Below are 23,901 nucleotides of genomic sequence, written 5' to 3'. Positions count from 1 at the left end.
TCTCTCCTTTAAGCATCTTGGTTCTCATAATTCCCTAGTACCTACCTCTTCAACCACCATCATTCCACTCTCTCCTTTTAGAAATGAGGAAAGAATGGGGACTGTTCTCCCATGGTCATATTTGAAATGCTGTAGTTCCCGTTTCAATGGTCACAAAGCAATGAAGGAAAATGTCCTCAAGTCTGAGAACTCACTACGTGATTAGAAATTCTTTCTAGATCTAAAACATCCACAGGCTTTAAGAAAAAGAATGAGCACATAATGATTTAATTGGCTTTCTCTTTTAATCAAAAACATACTTTGTTACAGAGTTCTCAGGAAAGGTTCAACTGTTTTTTAGCCACAGACTTCAACCAGGCAAAAGTATACAGAAAGCCACAAAGGAACTACCAGAGCCTTAGCTGACCAGTTTTCCCAAAAGCAGAAGCTAAGTGTGGCTCTTCTCTGAGTTTTGGCATAGCTGCATTCCTCTGACTTCAGAGGAGGAGACAGAGTTGGGAAATACTATCACCAAATCTGTTCCCAACCCCCAGTCACCTCCTCCAAATGGTTCTGCAGCTCACCAGGTTTCCATCATCCAGGAGCTTTCACACTTTTCCCTTAAATCACATGTCCAAGGCATTGGCCAGAACCCATACTTGGAAGAAGTTTGCTGACTCCATGTTTGGCTTTTCAACCAATCCAAGCCCATGAGTCCTTCTATCAATGACAAGCAGCCACAGCAACAGCAGCTGGTTTCATTCCTTCCTTTCCAGCTACCACAGAGCTGGCCTCTACCAGGACTCCCCAATCCCCTACCCTTGACCCCACCCCCAAGGAAGGTTCTCAAGGTCCTTGAAAAAGACAAGTCCATTAATTATACTCATCCAAGGATAGGCTGGAAGAGAACTCTGAAAGGAATGCTCCAGCCAAAAGTCTTCTAATCAAAACGGACCTAAAAAGAGCCAAAAATAAAGTGAAAAATCATCCACTGGTATTGATTTCTTGAGTCATATAAACCATTTTAATTGACACAGTTCAAGGGAATTTCCCTGTTTTGAGAACAGAAGAGTTAAGAAACCAAAGACCCAAAGCAATGACCTCTAATAACCATTAGGCATTTACAATAAGTTTTCAATCCATTTTAGTTTAAAAAAAAAAATTACCAGCACACAGTACTTAAGAGGATGGTGTCACACACATAGCAACCCAAAAGGTAGAATATCATGACTCCAAAAAAAGCCTTAATACACCTTGAATAGAGATGATGGGAAAATAAAATGAAGGCTTTTCTCCATTTTTTTTTTTTTTAAGTATTTATTGCAGCCTCCAAGGCGGTGCTAGGCCTTTGGTTGAATTTAAGTTTTAAGGACATATTATGTAACTTCTTGTCCACAGAACAGTAATAAAATATCAAGCCTAGTCTCATTTGAATAATGTGGAAATAAGTAAAAAGCCCCCTCAGACAGCAGACCAAAGGTAAGGAAGAAATCAAAAACTGCTGCAAGGTAGGCAAGGTCACTTAAACTTCAGAGCTGGAAGAACTCATCTAGTCCAACTCCCTCATTTTACAGATGAGGCAACTGAGGCCCAAAGAAGGTAAATGACTTGCCCAAGGTCATACATCAAATTAGTGGCAGAGCACAAACTAGAGAGTGCAACTGTCTGGCCCCAGCCCAGAGCCACTACTAGTTTCAGGTTGAACAAGAACACTAGTTCTGAGACCTATTGAGAAAGCATCTGAAATAAACTGAAAATTATCCACACCAATAGAGAGAAATGATTGTCTTCACTGGAGTTTTCTCCTTAGTTCTTCCTATTTAAAAAAAAAAAAAAGATGATGATGAAAGGAAAAGAAAAAAAGGTTCATTCACTCATTCAAGTCTGATGTTAAAATCCCTGAAAACATCAGCAATCACTTTAGCTACTCCTTGGGGCAGGATATCAGACCCTCAATTCTCATAAAGGCACCTAAAGGTCAAAAATATCTGTAGAGGAGGAAGGCCAGAAGATAGGACTCAAAAAGGGGACACCAAAACAAAACAAAAATGACCCCCTCATTTTCCAAGGTTTTTGTTTTTTTGCTTTTTTTGCTGGTGTCCTCTAGGCAATGGTATTGCCTCTGGCTATTGACGCTAACTTAGTAACCAACACTTGTAACCCCAGTTTTCGTTTGAGCAGCATTCAAGTGGAAGCAACAAAACCTTTCAAAGGGGAAAATTATGAATACGACTCATTTCTCTCTATGTCAACTACCTGAAACTCAGCACGAATCAGGAAGCACACTAAGCAGTCAAACTGATATCAAACGCCAAAGCACCGAAGTTCTTTTCAATACTTTACAGGACACTTCCTCGGCTCCTGTCCCAGTTTGCCCTGGTGTTTTAAAGAAAGTTCTAATAAGTATGGTTATCTGGCTTCCTTGCCCAGTCGGGAAAATGAATCAGAAAGGGAAGAAGGAACTAAGGGGAGGTATACTAGTAACACACAGGAAGTGGTTGCCGTCATTAAAGGGGCGGGGGGAGTATAACAAAACCAAACATTCCAAACCATAGGAGTCTGCGACCATTTAGTGCAGGTAAAACAGTCCCGCATGTCTTAGCAGCCTCTGAAGTCTACAAGACAGGAGGCACAAAAGAAACACTGTATCTAGTATGTTCTCTAATATACATATAACCTCCACCCAAAAAAATGGCCAAAGTAAAAAAAGTTTTACTGCTTAAATAAGGCAAGTTTGGATTATGCAGAAAATTCCATTCCACAGTGATACCAGATAAATAAGATAAACAAGCTAGCAACACTGGGACAAGTGCTTACAGACAAGGCTGGGCCTGAGGGTGCTATGAAGAAGGCCACTAACTTTCTACATCCTTCCTGATATATCTTCGGAGAAAAGAAATTATCTAGTTGTGAGGAAAAAATAGAAAGGGTGCACACAAGATTCTCATATCCCGTCTTCAATAATCTTGCAAAGGAGGACTTAGGTGATTATTTACAGATAGCTATCCGCAACAATGGGTTCTGCCTTTAGGAAGGAAAAAAAAAAAAAGCATTTCTTCTATCTGCTAGTCTTAGCCAAACCCCATCCACAAAAGAGTTGTTAACTGACTTTACAGGTAATTGCTTTCATACACTCATTTACCCCAGTAACCTAAAATTCACCATTTTCCCATTTCCCAATCTGCTATTATTAAATGCCAGTAAAATGACTCAATGATGGAGGGAGCAACCTATAGAAATTATCAACAAAAAGGATTCTGCCTTACTGAGAATAAAACTTCTTCTTCCAAAAGGCTCTCAAAGAGGTTCTGAACTAGACTGATTTTGCATAATAGCTAGTAACTACTAACTAGTTACCACCAAACCAGGAATCGAAATACTTCACCATATATTCTTTAACCTCCACATATACTTAAGGAGCACCATGGAACATGTAAAATTTCCCTTCTTCAGATGGGCATGGTCAAAAAGACAACTGCAATAAACTTTTAAAATAAGATATTTATCATCTGGAAGACAGGACATTTTATTTTGCCTTCAATGTTCTATTACAAATACCCCCTCCTCTCTACACTACACCCTTCCACACGAAAGTGGATTTTTAACTTTGAAATACAACACAGCTCATATGTGTTCAGTTTATTAGGGTATTCTGAGTATGGTTATCCCTAAGCCAGGTCACTCAACCTGTAAACCTACAATGCTTACAGGAGGAATGGGACAGGCAACCTATTTGCCTGTTAGGTCAATACAAACGAGCCATGCTTCTAGAAAAGCAAGGTTATATGGCAGTGATTTATCATCATTATCTTTGTATACCAGGGGTAGTATACTATAAAAAATGATAGACTATATCCCACAAAAGAATCTACTCCCTGGAAAATAAAGGCAACACCATTTTGGATTTAAGGATTTCCCTTTGATAATGCACTGAAAGGCACTAGACAAAAGTGGAATGGGCCTCATACTGGATTGATTATAAAGGTACAAACCTGGTTCATCTCTCTCTCAGCTTCCACTGAAATTCAATATTCTGAGAGTCTCTGAGATATGAACTAGCTAGAGAAAACCCACCCAGAACCATATACTCAGAGCAATCAGATTCCAAGAACTGTGGACACTATTCTACTCTTAAAATAGCCATAAAATCTTAAACACTGCGATTCTTTTAGTCTTACTCATCAAAGATGACTACCACTAAGAAACGTAAATACTGTTCAACAACTAAGCCCTCAGAAATAACTGATTATAATATACTAGATGTTTTCTCAAAAGCATGTGACTGAACCTAGGCACAAGTATAAAGCAATTAATAACTAGAAGTACTTCTGTGTACTTGTCGTATTTTTATGGCTCTTTGCAAAAAGAAACCAAAGTGGGTGGCTTGCCCAGAAAGACAGACTACTTAGCAAATATCTTCCACAATACTTTCCCTAGATGATTACACATGTAAACCTTCTTTAAAGTAGAATAGGAGGCAATGGATTATATCATAGCATGCTTATGGTTCTAATCAAATAACCTCGATTTTTAAAATCTGTTATTCTAAAACTCTCTCCTCTTGCTCCTATTCTTCATTCACAATAAAATAGACCTAAGTCAAAAATTTCTAGAGAATGAAGATACCTTTTAAAAAATCTGCCAATAAAACGTAAAATCACCAAACTTTACAGATTAAGATTAGGTCTTTAACAGAAGTATCTGTAAGTACTCCAGAGTATGAATGAGTTGGTAGAAATGTTATTTTAAAAAACAAAATACAAGTAGCTTGGATCAAGATATGTTTAAATCACAGCAATAAGCAAACTCAGTGGTTTCTAGGATGGTCTTAATAAGAAGACCTAAGCAAAGAAGTAGAAGATTTGTTGATTTAAGTTGATATAAGGATGACTATCATGCATTAAGTGTTTCTCATGTCTCAAACTTGTAACACACCTGAAATAATCTTATTACACTTAGAAAGGCCCTCCATGAAGAAAGCAAAAACATCTGAAAGATAATCCTTGATTTATTTCACACTATTTATCCTGTAGACAACCTATTTATCTTATAGACAATCAGGCCTAGTTTTGCTACAGTAAAATAAAAGTTAAAAAAAATAACCAACCCTACACTTGATACATAATGTCCATAGGGAAGTCCTGGTAGAGTGGGAGAAAAAAACCAAAGCTGCCCAATAGTACTGGCTGTTGCCTGTCATTTAGTAGAAGGTGTCTCGCCACTAAGGTTGGACTCAAAAGTGCAAAAGAAAAAAAACTTAAAAATCAAACCTAGAATTCAACTTTGCATGTTGAGATTCAGTTTTATTTATGCTACTAGCTAAGTAAAAAGCATACATATTGTATCTGTGGTACAGTCAATACATTTGCAACTTTTCTACTTAAATTCTCTATACAAAGTCACTGCCAATTGATATGATCATTGATGGCAAAGGGCTTAGAATAACCAAAAGGTATAAAAAAGTTTGCAGTCTTGCCCCAAGATACAAAAACTGAATTTTAAACAATGTCATAACATACATGATTTAAACAGTATACGAAAAAAAAGTCACACATCAAATCAAGTACAAAAATATCCAAACTACCTATTATGAACGGTAATGTTTCCATTATTCTGCACAGTATTTAACACAGAATTTAGCAGTTTCCAAAATACTCACTATTTAGTTTAAGCACTGCCACCTTTGCAGAACGTTAAGATATTAGATGGAGTGACACTGCTTTTAGTGTTTTTAAAAATACAAAAACTTTCCCTATGTTAATGAAGGAAAGAAATTCCTCCTCTAGGCTTCTTAGTAACCAACCCTGTGCCTAGAAATATAGAATACATCTACTGTTTAACAGGGCTAAAGTAGATTTCGTGATAAATAGTTATCCAACAAAGATAACAAATGTAATTTTAAATGATATTCCTTTGGTAATTTTAAGGAATTCTCAATATACAGAGATTAGTGTTTTGCCTTGGCAAAAGAAAAACTGAAGTCGCAAGACAATCTGAATTGAAATCATCTTCACTAGTTTAACTTGAAAAAAACATTTTGCATAAAAGGTTATAATACATTACTATCTTCTTTTTTAAACACAGAGTAAAGCTGCTCTTGGTAAAATTAACTCACCCACACGGCACAATATTTTGGAGTAAAGTGTGCTCAACGATAACAACTCACGCACAAGATAACATATAGGTGAATTAACTTTGAGAACTTCTCTGCCTTTAAAATCAGCAATATTGAATTTATTCTGTAGAATAACACACATATTAATGTTCTGCATATAAAAGGCTCTAAAACATTTTAAAGGGCTAAATTTTCCAGCATTGGAATGATTCCTTCATACATAACTGGTGAAGATATAATAAGAATGTGTTTTTCCTGATCTTCAAGCTCTGAGCCATGCCTGAAAAGTTCTAAATAGGAAAAAAAAATTGTTTTAATCCAGTTTCTGTCTGCTAGGAGCAAGGCAGCAAACACATTTTTCAACCCCTTATGAAAAGATAAAGCAGAACAAAAGTGAAATATATCTTCAGATTATAAACAGGATTGCATTTTATAGTCCACCATCCTGATAATGTTAAGGGCCCCAACATTAAGTTAAAAGACCTCAGTCTAAAGGCTGTGGGTCGGCAATAGGCATGGTGTGAAGTACTTCATCTAGGAGCTGGAGGGCCCGGTGTAAGTGAATCTCAATCCAGCAAGGTGTTTCCTTGATGCTCTGTCTTGGGTAATCAGGCCCCCAGCCTTTCACAAAACTCATCCTGAGTATGCATAAACGACGAAGGTCATCAACACCGATTCCAGCAGCAGCTGACAAACCTAACAGAAAAGATTTGGATGACGTCAGAGGGACAGCTGATCTCTTCCCATCCTCCCTAAATCTTACATTAATAAGGTGACCAGCTTTCTTTACTTCATTCTCCCCAGCATATAACTTCTCTGTCAAGGTGCCAAAAAGTAAGTGTAGATCTATACTTTATCAACAGGGACTGAAAACTTTTGGTTAAGACCATCTACATTCCACATGGGTCTTTCCAGCTACCATCAATTATGAATTACCACAATCCACCAACACCCCACCTGTTTTTCTCTTTAGAAGTAGAGGTGAAGGAATAAAAAACAACTTGTTTTTAAGAGGTAGTGCATGCCTACAGGTTGGTTCTAAGAACCTTACTGTCTGTCTAAACAGTCTAGTTCAGAGTAAGACATGACTAATAATGAGACAGTTAACAGTCCTGGTTCCACTAAGACTTCTTGGATGACCCAGATGATGTCTGTCTCTCAGTTTCACAATGTAACAGAGGTAATATGTAATTACTCAACAGGGGGCAGTAGATGAGAATGAAAAATTTAATAATAGTTCTGGATTCTTTAGTAGAAGTATGTTTGTAACATCAAAACTAGCAAATTAATGGTTTAGATGCCCAAATCTTTTAAAAAATAAAATTTTCTAAATGAGTATGCCTTATCTACCTCTAAATTGTAAACTCCTGAACATAAGTCACAACGTAGACTCTGCATCTAATTTTCCAGTCAGAACATACAGTCATATAGTCAATCTGCATTCATCAATATTACAATGAAACTAATGGGAGGAATTTGTATGTACTGTAGAGAAACCTGCAGGGCCACTGCAGTTTTCTTAGCCAGTGTGATTTGCTTACCACACTGAAGAGGTTAAGAACAGGGGTTGAATGAATCACTAGTTATGCCTTCAGACGTGGAAGATGGGTGCCACGTGTTTCCATCATAAAAGTCTATAGTCAGGAGTTTAACTCTGCAGTAAAAAATTCCCCATCAGTGTGAAACCTGGCACACAGTTCAATTTTACCCTAAAATTAAAAAAAAGTCTACAAGTTACCAAAATACCACCCTCACTTAGTTTTCTCTCCATGCTTAGCATACTTAAGAAAAAACTGGAGAGGTGCCTAACTCTGAAACTGAAATATGCTTTCCTTCTAGAATAAAGCAAAGCATGTCAGTGATCTCAACCCACCCTGGCTGGTGAGGCAAGAATTAAAAGCATCAGCAAAAAAAAGGGGAGACTGATCAATATAATATAATAACCCCCTTTCTCCTTTATCCCATAGTCCCTTTTTTGATACAAAAAGAATGAACACAGGGTCCTAGACAAAGGGCAACTATTACAGAAGAACAGTTCTCTCTTTTTTTTTTTTGTTTACAAATTCAAAAATGTTATCCCAGTAAAAAGAACTTTAATTTCTATTATTGTTTAAAGTAACTAATCAACTGAGTCAATCAAGATAAAACGCCAACTATTACACTTAAAAAAAAAAAAAAATCAAAAGTATACTTACTGATAGCTGGGGCTATTCCACCTACTGATCCGGGGCCAGGGATGTTTCCTGCCACGGCTGCTGCCTGGGCAGCTGCTGCAGCTTGTGCAGTAGCTGCCTGTTGTTGCATCTGACGATGACACTGACGCAAATCAAAGACCTTAAAAAAAAGTATAAGTCTCATGCCATGAGTCCAGCAGAAAATATTCATACATCAAAAACCAATGCACAATTTATTTAAAACTCATAGCTTGATTTAGCTCTCAGAATTAAAGAATTCAAAATTTTAATTTTTTATGTATATGTAGTTCTTAGGAAAGGCGGCTTGAAGCTCACCAAGAGGCACATTTCACTATGAGGACAGCTTTGGCCGCCACAGCTCTCTGTATCCTTTATCTAGAGTTCAGTGTGGGGCAGCCATTATTGTCCTTGTGAAAAACCACACCACTGTGTAAAATGAACAGTTAAGAAATCATCCCTCCCTTTCATAACCAAATTGCTGAGAGTTTTCTTTAGGATGAATCGATGGCCTAGGTCAATATGGCCAACTTCTTTTCTTTATCATTCTATTTGGAGGAGTGAATAAAAGCACCGTCACTATATAAGAAAACAACTACATTTCTCAGAGATGCATACTTTAATCCATAGGAGCAAAATAACATGATATTTAGGACTTGTTTTAAAATACTTTAGAAACAGAGGAAAAAGAATAAATCAAGTAAATGTAAAATCTTAACAACTACTGAATCTCAGTGATAGATACATGGGATTTCATTAACTAGTTTCTCATTACTTTCTGTATGCTCGTGATTAAAAAAAAAAATGCTTAGCTTTGAATCCTATCACTGATACCTGCTACCTACATGTGTTAAATTTCTTAACCTCTCCAAGGCCTCAATTTTCTTATCTATAAAATGGGAATGCTAAGTGTACATGCTGTTTTATAAGGTTGTTATAAACTTGGCATAGTATACAGTAAGCTGTCAATAAATGTTACTTATTATATTTTATTTTATTTTTGGCCTCTCATGTAGCCATTGACCTTTCAGGATAAGTTAAGGAGTTCATAAGTAATTTCAATGTTCTTTATCAGCCATGCCAAGGGCTGGCATTTTTTAAAGCACTGGAAGATTACACAAGCAGAGTGATCATCTTAGAAGTTGTAGGAAAGGAAGACAAGGACAGAGTAGAAGCAAGACTGTTCAATGCACTCTTTTTATATCATTTTAATTTCTGAACCATGTGACTATATTCCTTTGTCAGGAGTAAATTACATTAAAAAAAACATCCTTCTAGTATGCACAAAACCCAAATATAAGCAAGCATAATTATCCTTGACAATAAAAAAAATCAAAGAATGCATAACATAGTACTTTATCAGATAAACAACAGGTTTGGAGCCCAAACCATTAGTTTTCAGATGCCTGAAAAAATTGTGACTGTCTTTAGCCATGGTATTTACATGAAACATAAGAGCACACAACAACAATAAACAAGAGAACCCTCTCCAAATAGCAAACCACATTCCTATTTACTTATTTCTCTACTCAATGCCAATCTTCCAGCATCAATGACGGAAAAACTTAGACTATCCCATTCTCTGAAGAGACAGAAATTTGTCACATATAGATGTATTTATTACCTGACCAAACTATCAGTCCTAAAAGGCTTCAGAACAGAAGGCATGACAAAGTCAGGTCTGGAAATCAGAAATCCCGCAATGCCCAGAACAAAAACCACTGTTTTTTCAAGATTCCCAAGAGTCCATTAGATTCTGAAATTTTCCACTGGGCTCTCTGACCTCTTAGAAGGCATCACTCAGCACAGTACAAAGTGGGACTCAAATATTTGAAACGCCAAATAGCTCTACAAGCACTTTCTTTTTTTTAAAGAAACTAACAAACCTTAGTTTTTAGAGCAGTTTTAGGCTCACGATAGAACTGAGTAAAAAGTAAAGCGAGCTCTGCCTCCTACTCAAGCACAGCCTCCCCCACCGTCAACGCCCCGCACCACAGTGGTGCCCCTGCTACATCGATGAACCTACCCTGACACAGCGTTATCACCCCAAATCATAGGCTACATTAGGGTTCACTCTTGGTTTTATAATTCTATGGGTTTAGACAAATGTATAACAACACGTATCCAATGTTGTAGTGCCATAGAGTATTTTCACTGCCCTAAAAATACTCTGCGCACTGCCTATGAGTTTTTCCCTCCTCTCTATCCCTGGAAACCACTCATCTTCTTACCGTCTCCATAGTTTTACCTTTTCCAGAATGTCACAGAGTTGGAGTCATACAACATGTATGTAGCCTTTTCAGATTGGCTTCTTTCACTTAGTAATATGCATTTTAGGTTCCTCCATGTCTTTTCATGACTTAATAGCTCATTTCTTTTTAGTGCTGAATAACATTCCACTCTGTGGATGTACCACAGTTTATTTACCCATTCACCTACTGAAGGACATGTTGGTTGCTTCTAAGTTTTTGGCAGCTGTGAATAAAGCTGCTATAAACATCCATGTGTAGGTTTTCGTGTGGACATATGTTTTCAAATCATTTGGGTAGATATTAAGGAGTGTGACTGATGGATCATATGGTTAGAATACATGTAGCTATGTAAGAAACTACCAAACTGTCTTCCAAAGCAGCTGTACCATTTTGCATTTCCACCAGTAATGAATGAGAGTTCCTGTTGCTCCACATCCTGGCCAACATTTGGTTTTGTCAGTGTTTTGGATTTTAGCCATTCTACTAGTATGTAGTGGTATCTCACTGTTGTTTTAATTCACAATTCCCTAATGACATATGAACTTGAACATCTATTCATATGCTTACTTGCTATCAATGTATCCTCTTCACTGAAGCATCTATTCAGGTCTTTTGCCCACTTTTTAATCAGGTTGTTTTCTTACTGTTGAGTTTTAAGTGTTTTCTATATTTTCGATAACAGTCCTTTATCAGATGTGTCTTTTGCAAATATATTCTCCCAGTCTGTGGCTAATCATCTCATTCTCTTGACACTGTCCTTCGTAGAGCAGACATTTTTAATTTTAATGAAGTCCAGCCTATCAACTGTTTCTTTCATGGATCCTGCCTTTGATGTTGTATCTAAAAAGTCATTGCCATACCCAAGGTCATCTCCTATGTTATCCTCTAAGAGTTTTATTTTTTACATTTAGGTCTTTACAACCACTTAAAAAAAATTTTTTTTAACCATCATTAACCTAGTATGGCCCGGGAGGAGGGAATACAGCTTAAATTCCCAGGGTTCAAATATGTTCTCAACATATCCCCACCTCCACCATGAGTTATTAAAAATAACCAAGAGATATTCACACATAGGTTCTTTACAATATGTTATAAACAATCATAATTACGATTGTCTTAATCTAAATCTATGCTAACACCAGGAGCACATATTAACCACAAAGATGACATTTTAAAACTTTTATCTGCAGATGTAGTAAAAATGATTCATTAAGCACCTCAGCAAACCTTCTTTCCACATGGGTTATTTATGTAATTACAGCACCCACACCGAAAGACATAATTATTGGCTATACTGCTAACTAAAACTCAGGCTGCCTCCTCACTGTATACTCTGTCTGTCTATACCATAATAGGTTTCATCTGTTATACTGGATAGTAAAATTAAGGCTTTCATTGAAATGTAACCATCTTCCTTTCAAAATCTGACTGAGTTGTTGATAAAAACAATTCAAAGTAACCAAAGGTTTTAAATATTTTTTTTGGCTCAGATCCAAAACATATTTCTGATCACGACCCCTGGGCTAATCAACAATTTACCTCTGATTTCATTATTTAAACACATTTCCTGTGGTTACTCTCATATAAGTTTATTACAAACCTATTATTTAACAAAGGTGAGTGTCTTATAAAGATCACTGTCAACATCTTCAGGATATTCTCTTTCAACCAGGAGTCAAATTTTGGCATTCTTCTTTATAAGGCTCAATTACAGTACTCTGTTTAAATCAACACCAAAAAATAGTAATCGAGAAAGAGAAACAGATGATTGTGTTGGTGGTATACTGGGCATCTGAATATAAGACTGCTTTAAGGACTTGCTAAGTAATCTGACCTGGAGGTAAGAATCATGATATATAGTAACTGGGAATAAATTTAAGTGGGATCATAATAACCTTCAACCTAGTCCAGCTGTGGTTTAGAAACACAGCCTGCCCCCTGTCCCTAACATATATGTGTTCAAAAACAAACCTGACTCATCATCATAAGAGAAATGCATATCAAAAACCACCACAACGAGATACCACTTTACACCCTCTAGGATGGCTAAAATCAAAAAGACAGATAACAACAAGTATTCGTGAGACTGTAGAGAAATCAGAAACTTCATACACTGCTGCTGTAAATATAAAATGCTACAGCCACTTTGGAAAACGGTTTGGCAGTCACTTAAAAAGTTACACATAGAGTTACTTTATGATCCAGCAATTCCACTCCTTGGTATATGCAAGAGAAATGAAGACATATGTTCGCACAAAAATCTGTACATGAATGTTCATAGCGGTATTATTCATAATATAGCCAAAAAGTAGAAACTCTATGTCCATCAACTGATGTATGGATAAACAAAATGTGGTATATGAAATATTATTCAGCCCTAAAAGGAATGAAGTACAGATATATGCTACATGGATGAAGCTTGAAAACATTATGCTTAGTGAAAGAAGTCACAAAAGACCACATTATATGATTCCATTTATAAAAATTGTTCAGAGTAGGCAAATCTATACAGAGAAAAAGTAGATTAGTGGTTGTCTAGGGCTGGGGGAAATGGGGTGTTGGGAGGTAACAGATAAGGGTACAAGGTTTCTTTCTGGGGTGAAGAAAATGTTCTAAAATTGACTGTGGTGATGGTTGCACAACTCTGTGAATAAACTAAAAATCACTGAATTGTACTCTTTTAATGGGTGAATTACATGGTATGTGAATTATCTCAGTATCCCAATAAAGCTCTTTAAAAACCTGAGTGTCTACTGCTTAAGCAACACAAACAAAACAGACCTTACTTTTGAAAGCAAAAGAGCAATGCCACTTAAAGAGAATTCAAACATTTGCTCCATTTAAAGCTTGTAAAATGGCATTTTGTTACATCAGATTTTCATAAATATAAGGTGACTGCTATGTCATGAGAGAAGCAGGAAAAAAATATCAACATCTTCGGAGAAAAAAAATACAATTTAGTCCTAGCTTCTTGGTTTATAAAATGAAAGAATGGTTCTTCAAACCTATGTTTTCCTCATTTCAACTAAAAAGAAAAAAATGTGTTTGTGTGTATGTATGTGTATTGGGGGTAGGGATGGATTCCCCCATGTGGACTCCCCAATGTAAGGGCACTCCTTCCAAGGGTTCATGTATCTGTACGCAATTCACCCCAGTAACATGATTTCTGGTGAAAATCTACCTAACAACCTAAACTTTAGTTACTGCGGCCCAAAAAATTAGTAAATGAAGAAAAGGCCAATGGTTAGATTTAGGATAAACTTGCATCTCTTTCTGGCTAATAAGAAGACTCTTCTGAAGAACAATATACTTAGTAAACAGAAATAACTATTTTTAAATCTTAGTTAATACAACAAAAATGGGATGTTTTTTACTCCACTAAAATGTATCACAAGATAGTTATTTATTGTTCAAGGCAAAAGTCTGAGATTGCTATAAAAATCTCTCCATGACAGCGGTTTATCAAGTGATGACATGTCTCATACCTGGGTGGCTTTTCAAGGACCATTTGTACCAAAATAGAGATACTACATTATTTGACAATCTTAGAAATTAATTATACAAGATTCCACATTTTTTAAGCTTAAATGTTTTAAATACTACCTCATATCCGTTAAGTTCATAACTACTGTCTGGCACAAAGTATATATTCAACACTGTAGTCCTCTGTCCATTCACTTCTAATTGCACAAGTAATCCAGAGACTTGCAGTCAAGAGAGAGAAGGTGATTATGCATAGTTACGCATAATCACCTTCTCTCTCTGCTCCAAACATATACAAAGGCTAGAAAAACTATTAAAAATAGATATCTTCCAAGCCAATCATAAAATTCATGTGGAAATCCAAGGGGCTGGCAACAGCCAAAATAATCCTGAAAAATAACAAAGTTGGAGAGCTCACACTCCCCAATTTCAAAACTTCCTACAAAGCTACAGCAATCAAGAAAGGGTAGTACTGTCACAAGGATAGATATATACAGCAACGAAACAGAACTGATGGCCCAGAAAAAAAACCTTTATCACTTAAGGTCAACTGAGTTTTCAACAGGGTGTCAAGATAATTCAGTAAGGGAAAGAACAGTCTTTTGAACAAATGGTTGCTGGAACAACTGGTTCTCATACAAAAGAACGAAGTGGGATCCTTTCCCTACACCATACACAAAAATTCACTCAAAATGGATCATAGACCTAAATGTAAGACCTAAAAGTATAAAACGCTTAGAAGAAAACATAGGCATAAATCTTCATGACCTTGCCTTAGGCAATGGTTTCTTAGATATGACACCAAAAGCACAAGCAACCGAAGAATAGATGGACTATACCAAATTTTAAAACTTTTGTGCTGCAAATCATTAGCATGAAAAAAGTGAAAGATGAGCCAAAGAATGGAAGAAAATATTTGCAAATCATGTATCTGATAAAGGACTGATACCCAGAATATACAAAGAACGCTTACAAGAATAATAAAAAGACTAAAAGACCCAATTAAAAAATGGGAAAAGATCTGAACAGACATTTCTCCAAAGAAGATACACAAATGGCCAATAAACACACAAAAAGAAGTTCAACATTATTAGCCATTAAGGAAATGCAAATCAAAACCACAAAACCACTTCATATCCACTAGGATGGCTAAAATAAAAAAGGCAGATAATAACAAGTGTTGGTGAGAATACAGAGAAACAGAAACCCTCCATATACATTGCTGGTGGAAATGTAAAACAGCACTGCCATTCTGGAACACAGTCTGGCAGTCCCTCAGAAAGTCAGACATAGAGTTATCTTATGATACAGCAACTCCACTCCTAGGCATATATCCAAGAAAATGAAAAAATACATCTACCTAAAAACTTGTACATGACTATTCATAGCAGCATTATTCATAACAGCCAAAAAGTAGAAACAACTCATGTCCATTAACTTATGATGGATAAACAAAATCCACAGTGGAGAGCAAGGACGAAAGACAGAAGGTACTTGGGGTACCAGCACCAAACAGGTGTGGAGGACAGGAATTTGACTTCTCAGAGTGATATGGAAAGAGAAAACAGGCTCTCCGAGGGCTACAACTGGGCACCTGCCCATAAATTAAGTGCTGGTAAAACAGTTTGACAGTTAATTCAGAAATGCAACTAGGAATAAAATTCTTGTCCATGGCATAGGTAAGCATCAGAGAAATCTATGCAACAGGAATTAGGCCCTGAGCATACCTGGGGATTGGAACTCAATTTCCTCAAGGGACAAAAATTCCTCTACCTTCTAAATATAAGAATTGGTCCTGAGATGTGGATCCCAGGGTGCCAGACTAAGGCAAAACTGCCCTACAGGGAGAAGCAATGACAGGGAGGAAAAAAAAAAAAAAATCTCTTGAGACAAACTTGCCAACAAATATTAAATAGATTACAAAGCATACGAGGAAACACAGCACCACTTAAAAATAATAACAAAGCACAAATAAGCAAAATTCCTTGTGGAAAAATTAGAAAACACAAATAAAGATAATTCTATTTGTGTGCTAAGCAATTTCCTAGGACTAAGTGATGAGGTAGAGTTAATTCCACTAACTTACAATAGCTAATCTTAAAGATGCTGAGGATGATGGTGAAAAATCTGAAATTAGAAATATATTTAGGGTATCTAATTACCATCTTCCGCTTTCAAAAACAGTGTATGTTATAAATTAAAATTAAAATAGGTTGAATATGTAATAATTAATGAAAAATACCTCAGGCTTAATTTGCAAAATAATATAGTAAATAAAACTATTTAATGCACAAAATAACCTTAAAAAAAGTGGTACTGAAGAATTTTTCATTTCTCAGTTCTTAATCCGAAAAGCTATACTTTTAGAATTCCCTTCCATAAAATCCTAAAGGTTGGCTAAGATGCAATTTCAGAGTCTGAGTTTTACATATTTTATATCAAAGGAAATTTGGAGGTTTCACTCAGTATTTTCAAGAGCCTGTGTATTACTCTAAAACATTTAACAAATTTGCTAATAAAACAATAGGGCATGAATGCATCCACAAAACTAGATAACCAATCATGTCAATAAAAGTCCCCAGGAAATGTGTTTTATATACAAACATAATTTCTGATTATTTAATACATAAAAAGACATTTTTACACTCCTCCCACCTCCATCTCAATTCTTGAAACAACAAACAGAGCTTCCCAAGTCTAAAATATTTGAGTAAAACTGCAACTAACCTTTATATATGCACTTGGGTAGATCTTATGAACAGCGTCTCCAGGTGCACGCCCAGCTTCTCTGTCTAAGTAGTAGCTCTGTACAAAGACTGCGTGGTCACTAAGGCACCTGACCCAAACATCACCTTCACCTTTACATTCCAACTGCACACCTTTGCCTATGTGCAACCTTAGGAAGAAAAAGTGAATCACATTTCATTTTGATAAGTATTTAAAAATAAATTTTAGTTCAGATTATACAGCATACCCAATACTGAAAAATTTTAAAGAATAAAGGACATTATATAACACCATAACCAAAAGATAGCCACTGTTAACATTTCTGTATGTTTCTTTCTTTTTTTAGTATCCTATTCATGTGTAATAATGATGAACATTCACATAATGCTTATTATGTGTCAGGAACATTCAATATAAATTCTCACTTAACCGTCACAATTCAATTAAAATTAATTTAAAAATTCAGTTAATTACATGAGCCAAATTTTAACTGCTCAACAGCTACATGTGGCTGGAAGTTACTATACTGGACTGCACAGATATAAACCATTTCCTTCATCACAGAAAATTCTATTAGACAGCACTGGCTTAGAGAGTAGATAATCTGCCAAAATCACACAGCTAGTGATAGAGCCAAGATTATGTGCTTATGCACACACACATTTCCTTAAAGAGTTGAGATCACACAGTACCTAAAATTGTGTATGTTTTCCTCTAATATTTCATCTTAAGTATTTACATTTGATTACATAAACTTTTTATATTTTAATGACTGCATAAAAATGAAAGTTTATTAAAATTTACTTAACCATTTCCCTTTTATTATCAGTCTTCCATTATAAATAACACTTGTGGAAACATGTCTTCATTTTATGTTATTTCCTCTCAATAAATTTGTAGAAATACCATACAATCAGAGGAGATAAAAACTAGTTTTCAAATCGGGTTCCAAAAGGTCTAGTTACTATTCAAAACACAGAAACCTCACTAACTTTTAAAAAAAGACTGTATTTTATCATCTTTTAAATAACAAACATCTACAATTAAAATGAAATGCTTACAAATTCTGAATTTTCAAGACGATCTTTATTCTTTTATCTATATTCGAAAACATAATTTACATTGAAAGATATCTTTGAATAAAAGACAATGTACTATGTTTAATTTTTAAAATTAACTATCTAACTATACAATCAATACCTTGCTCTCTCAATGGCTTCTGTCCTGTGGACATTGGAGAGTTGACCCAAGCAAAAGCGATCTCCTCCAGAAGGGTCTACATAACCATCAACAGTAACAACAGGACAGCTTGAAGGAACCTTAAACGTCTCTCCTACTTGAACATCCATTTCAAAGTAAGCAATGGAACACCAATACTCAGGAGCTATAGGAGATAAATGGGAGAGAAGAGCCAATCATGTGAGAAAGATTTAAGGCTTTCACTTTCACTCCATATGACAAAGCTTTTCTTAAAGGGTGAAGGAAGGGGAGAGCACCCAAATGAATATATAATGCATTATAAAGTAGGCACTGCCATGTCTTCTACTTTTCAGCTTAGTATCTAACATTCTTGAAACTTAAAAAAAGTCATTTTTAAAATCTGGAATTTGGTTCTTACCTGAAAGTACCCAATCAACAAGAAATTTAAAGATGGGAAATGATTAGAATCATAAATTTTTTTACCATGATGTTTCATCTAACTGCACATAGTATTTTCTATGTAGTCTGAACTTTTATTTTTTTTTAAAGCACACTAATTCTAATACGTATTTCAGAGAAGTGTTCTTGAATAACATCAATCTATGGTATATATTATAGATCCCTAAATGAGAGAGAGGGCATAACCAAGTCAGACATCACAGACTAGAGTCAAGGTTAATTACACTCCAACTAGACAGTTTCTATGAGCAGAAATTTTCAATTGTCTCTTGGATGAAAGGTCATTTGTCCCATCTGTATTTTTAGTGAAGTCCATTCATGTTAACTACTACAATTTTTTCAAATTATTTTTTTACACAGCAGGTTCTTATTAGTCATCCATTTTATACACATCAGTGTATACATGTCAATCCCAATCTCCCAGTTCATCACACCACCGTCCCCACCCCCCTGCCGCTTTCCCCCCTTGGTGTCCATATGTTTGTTCTCTACATCTGTGTCTCAATTTCTGCCCTGCTAACTGGTTCATCTGCACCATTTTTCTAGGTTCCACATATATGCGTTAATATACGATATTTGTTTTTCTCTGTCTCACTTACTTCACTCTGTATGAGAGTCTCTAGATCCATCCACGTTTCTACAAATGACCCAATGCGTTCCTTTTTATGGCTGAGTAATATTCCACTGTATATATGTACCACAACTTCTTTATCCATTCGTCTGTCGATGGGCATTTAGGTTACTTCCATGTCCTGGCTATTGTAAACAGTGCTGCAATGAACACTGGGGTGCATGTGTCCTTTTGAATTATGGTTTTCTCTGGGTATATGCCCGGTAGTGGGATTGCTGGGTCATATGGTAATTCTATTTTTAGTTTTTTAAAGAACCTTCATACTGTCCTCCATAGTGGCTGTATCAATTTACATTCCCACCAACAGTGCAAGAGGGTTCCCTTTTCTCCACACCCTCTCCAGCATCTGCTGTTTGTAGATTTTCTGATGATACCCATTCTAACTGGTGTGAGGTGATACCTCATTGTAGTTTTGATTTGCATTTCTCTAATAATTAGTGATGTTGAGCAGCTTTTCATGTGCTTCTTGGCCATCTGTATGTCTTCTTTGGAGAAATGTCTATTTAGGTCTTCTGCCCATTTTTGGATTGGGTTGTTTGTTTCTTTAATATTGAGCTGAATGAGCTGTTTATATATTTTGGAGATTAATCCTTTGTCCGTTGATTCCTTTGCAAATATTTTCTCCCATTCTGAGGGTTGTCTTTTTGTCTTCTTTGTAGTTTCCTTTGCTGTGCAAATGTTTTAAGTTACATTAGGTCCCATTTGTTTATTTCTGTTATTTCCATTACTCTAGGAGGTGGATCAAAAAAGATCTTGCTGTAACGTATGTCAAAGAGTGTTCTTCCTATGTCTTCCTCTAAGAGTTTTATAGTGTCTGGTCTTACATTTAGGTCTCTAATCCATTTTGAGTTTATTTTTGTGTATGGTGTTAGGGAGTGTTCTAATTTCATTCTTTTACATGTAGCTGTCCAGTTTTCACAGCACCACTTATTGAAGAGACTGTCTTTTCTCCATTGTATATCCTTGCCTCCTTTGTCATGGATTAGTTGACCATAGGTGCGTGGGTTTGCCTCTGGGCTTTCTATCTTGTTCCACTGATCTCTGTTTCTGTTTTTGTGCCAGTACCATATTGTCTTGATTACTGAAGCTTTGTAGTATAGCCTGAAGTCAGGAAGTCTGATTCCTCCAGCTCCGTTTTTTTCCCTCAAGACTCCCTTGGCTATTCGGGGTCTTTTGTGATTCCATACAAATTTTAAGATTTTTCCTTCTAGTTCTGCAAAAAATGCCATCGGTAATTTGATAGGGATTGCATTGAATCTGTAGATTGCTTTGGGTAGTAGAATCATCTTCACAATATTGATTCTTCCAAACCAAGAACATGGTATATCTCTCCATCTGTTGGTATCATCTTTAATTTCTTTCATCAGTGTCTTATACTTTTCTGCATACAGGTCTTTTGTCTCCCTAGGTAGGTTTATTCCTAGGTATTTTATTTTTTTTGTTGCAATGGTAAATGGGAGTGTTTCCTTAATTTCTCTTTCAGATTTTTCATCATTAGTGTATAGGAATGCAAGAGATTTCTGTGCATTAATTTTGTATCCTGCAACTTTACCAAATCCATTGATTAGCTCTAGTAGTTTTCTGGTAGCATCTTTGGGATTCTCTACGTATAGTTCATGTCATCTGCAAACAGTGATAGTTTTACTTCTTCTTTTCCAATCTGTATTCCTTTTACTTCTCTTTCTTGTCTGATTGCGGCGGCTAGGACTTCCAAAACTATGTTGAATAATAATGGTGAGAGTGGACATCCCTGTCTTCTTCCTGATCTTAGAGGAAATGCATTCACTTTTTCACCACTGAGAATGTTTGCTGTGGGTTTGTCGTATATGGCCTTTATTTTGTTGAGGTAGGTTCCCTCTATGCCCACTTTCTGGGGAGTTTTTATCATAAATAGGTGTTGAATTTTGTCAAAAGCTTTTTCTGCATCTATTGAGATGATCATATGGTTTTTATTCTTCAATTTGTTAATATGGTGTATCACACTGATTGATTTGCATATATTGAAGAATCCTTGCATCCCTGGGATAAATCCCACTTGATCGTGGTGTATGATCCTTTTAATGTGTTGTTGGATTCTGTTTGCTAGTATTTTGTTGAGGATTTTTGCATCTATATTCATCAGTGATATCGGTCTGTAATTTTCTTTTTTTGTAGTATCTTTGTCTGGTTTTGGTATCAGGGTGATGGTGGCCTCACAGAATGAGTTTGGGAGTGTTCCTTCCTCTGCAATTTTTTGGAAGAGTTTGAGAAGGATGGGTGTTAGCTCTTCTCTAAACGTTTGATAGAATTCACCTGTGAAGCCATCTGGTCCTGGACTTGTTTGTTGGAAGATTTTTAATCACAGTTTTAATTTCATTACTTGTGATTGGTCTGTTCATATTTTCTATTTCTTTCTGGTTCAGTCTTGGAAGGTTATACCTTTCTAAGAATTTGTCCATTTCTTCCAGGTTGTCCATTTTATTAGCATGGAGTTGCTTGCAGTAGTCTCTTAGGATGCTTCGTATTTCTGTGGTCTCTGTTGTAACTTCTCCTTTTTCATTTCTAATTTTATTGATTTGATTCCTCTCCCTCTTCTTGATGAGTCTGGCTAAAAGTTTATCAATTTTGTTTATCTTCTCAAAGAACCAGCTTTTAGCTTTATTGATTTTTGCTATTGTTTTCTTTGTCTCTCTTTCATTTATTTCTGCTCTGATCTTTATGATTTCTTTCCTTCTACTAACTTTGGGTTTTGTTTGTTCTTCTTTCTCTAGTTCCTTTCGGTGTAAGGTTAGATTGTTTATTTGAGATGTTTGTTGTTTCTTGAGGTAGGATTGTATTGCTATAAACTTCCCTCTTAGAACTGCTTTTGCTGCATCCCATAGGTTTTGGATCGTCGTGTTTTCATTGTCATTTGTCTCTAGGTATTTTTTGATTTCCTCTTTGATTTCTTCAGTGATCTCTTGGTTATTTAATAACATATTGTTTAGCTTCCATGTGTCTGTGTTTTTTACGTTTTTTTCCCTGTAACTGATTTCTAATCTCATAGCGTTGTGGTCAGAAAAGATGCTTGATATGATCTCAATATTCTTAAATTTACTGAGGCTTGATTTGTGACCCAAGATGTGATCTACCCTGGAGAATGTTCCGTGCGCACTTGAGAAGAAAGTGTAATCTGCTGTTTTGGGATGGAATGTCCTAAAAATATCAATTAAATCTATCTGTTCTACTGTGTCATTTAAAGCTTGTGTTTCCTTATTAATTTTCTGTTTGGATGATCTGTCCACTGGTGTAAGTGAGGTGTTAAAGTCCCCCACTATTATTGTGTTACTGTCAATTTCCTCTTTTAGAGCTGTCAGCAGTTGCCTTATGTATTGAGGTGCTCCTATGTTGGGTGCATATATAAGTGTTATATCTTCTTCTTGGACTGACCCCTTGATCATTCTGTAGTGTCCTTCCTTGTCTCTTGTAACCTTCTTTACTTTAAAGTCCATTTTATCTGATATGAGTATTGCTACTCCAGCTTTCTTTTGATTTCCATTTGCATGGAATATCTTTTTCCATCCCCTCACTTTCAGTCTGTATGTGTCCCGAGGTCTGAAGTGGGTCTCTTGTAGACAGCATATAGATGGGTCTTGTTTTTGTATCCATTCAGTGAGCCTGTGTCTTTTGGTTGGAGCATTTAATCCTTTCACGTTTAAGGTAATTATCGATATGTATGTTCCTATGACCATTTTCTTAATTGTTTTGGGTTTGTTTTTGTAGGTCCTTTTCTTCTCTTGTGTTTCCCACTTAGAGAAGTTCCTTTAGCATTTGTTGTAGAGCTGGTTTGGTGGTGCTGAATTCTCTTCGCTTTTGCTTGTCTGTAAAGCTTTTGATTTCTCCATCAAATCTGAATGAGATCCTTGCCGGGTAGAGTAATCCTGGTTGTAGGTTCTTCCCTTTCATCACTTTAAATATGTCATGCCACTCCTTTCCAGCTTGTAGAGTTTCTGCTGAGAAATCAGCTGTTAACGTTATGGGAGTTTCCTTGTATGTTGTCATTTTTCCCTTGCTGCTTTCAATAATTTTTCTCTTTAATTTTTGCCAATTTGATTACTATGTGTCTCGGTGTGTTTCTCCTTGGGCTTATCCTGTATGGGACTCTCTGCACTTCCTTGACTTGGGTGGCTATTTCCTTTCCCATGTTAGGGAAGTTTTCAACTATATCTCTTCAAATATTTTCTCGGGTCCTTTCTCTCTCTCTTCTCCTTCTGAGACCCCTATAGTGAGAATGTTGCTGCATTTAATGTTGTCCCAGAGGTCTCTTAGGCTGCCTTCATTTCTTTTCATTCTTTTTTTTAAATTCTGTTCTGCAGCCGTATATTCCACCATTCTGTCTTCCAGGTCACTTATCCGTTCTTCTGCTTCAGTTATTCTGCTATTGACTCCTTCTAGTGTATTTTTCACTTCAGTTATTGTATTGTTCATCTCTGTTTGTCTGGTCTTTAATTCTTCTAGGTCTTTGTTAAACATTTCTTACATCTTCTCGATCTTTGCCTCCATTCTTTTTCCGAGGTCCTGGATCATCTTCACTATCATTATTCTGAATTCTTTTTCTGGAAGGTTGCCTATCTCCACTTCATTTAGTTGTTTTTCTAGGGTTTTATCTTGTTCCTTCATCTGGTACATAGACAAGATGAAAAGGCAGAGGGTTGTCTTTCTGTGAATGTGGTTTTAGTTCCACAGGCTGCAGGACTGTAGTTCTTCTTGCTTCTGCTGTCTGCCCTCTCTACAATTGGTTTTTAAACCTTTATTGGAGTATAATTGCTTTACAATGGTGTGCTAGTTTCTGCTGTATAACAAAGTGAATCAGCTATACATATACATACATCCCCATATCTCCTC

At 36.1% G+C, this 23,901-nt stretch overlaps 1 protein-coding gene across 2 annotated transcripts in view; it reads right to left on the bottom strand.

Annotated features, from left to right (window-relative positions):
- Positions 1 to 265: 265 nt before the first annotated feature.
- The window catches only part of SMAD4 (SMAD family member 4), a 57,239-nt gene continuing 33,603 nt past the window's right edge, over positions 266 to 23,901 (bottom strand). Inside the window, exons 9-12 of one of the 2 annotated variants that reach the window (XM_059895010.1) lie at positions 17,949 to 18,132; positions 16,749 to 16,917; positions 8,290 to 8,428; positions 266 to 6,790 (exon numbers count right to left, since the gene is read on the bottom strand). In XM_059895010.1, the coding sequence (XP_059750993.1) occupies positions 6,579 to 6,790; positions 8,290 to 8,428; positions 16,749 to 16,917; positions 17,949 to 18,132 (704 nt within the window). In that variant the 3' untranslated portion in view covers positions 266 to 6,578. Of the gene's footprint in view, positions 6,791 to 7,546; positions 7,749 to 8,289; positions 8,429 to 16,748; positions 16,918 to 17,948; positions 18,133 to 23,901 lie in introns of those variants that run through there. The other variant, XM_059895011.1, reaches the window with a different exon arrangement.

This window comes from Balaenoptera ricei, chromosome 14 (assembly GCF_028023285.1).
Source record: "Balaenoptera ricei isolate mBalRic1 chromosome 14, mBalRic1.hap2, whole genome shotgun sequence".
NCBI lineage: Eukaryota > Metazoa > Chordata > Mammalia > Artiodactyla > Balaenopteridae > Balaenoptera > Balaenoptera ricei.
The sequence above is the reverse complement of the archived record's forward strand: the minus strand, read 5'-3'. Positions and strand labels throughout refer to the sequence as shown.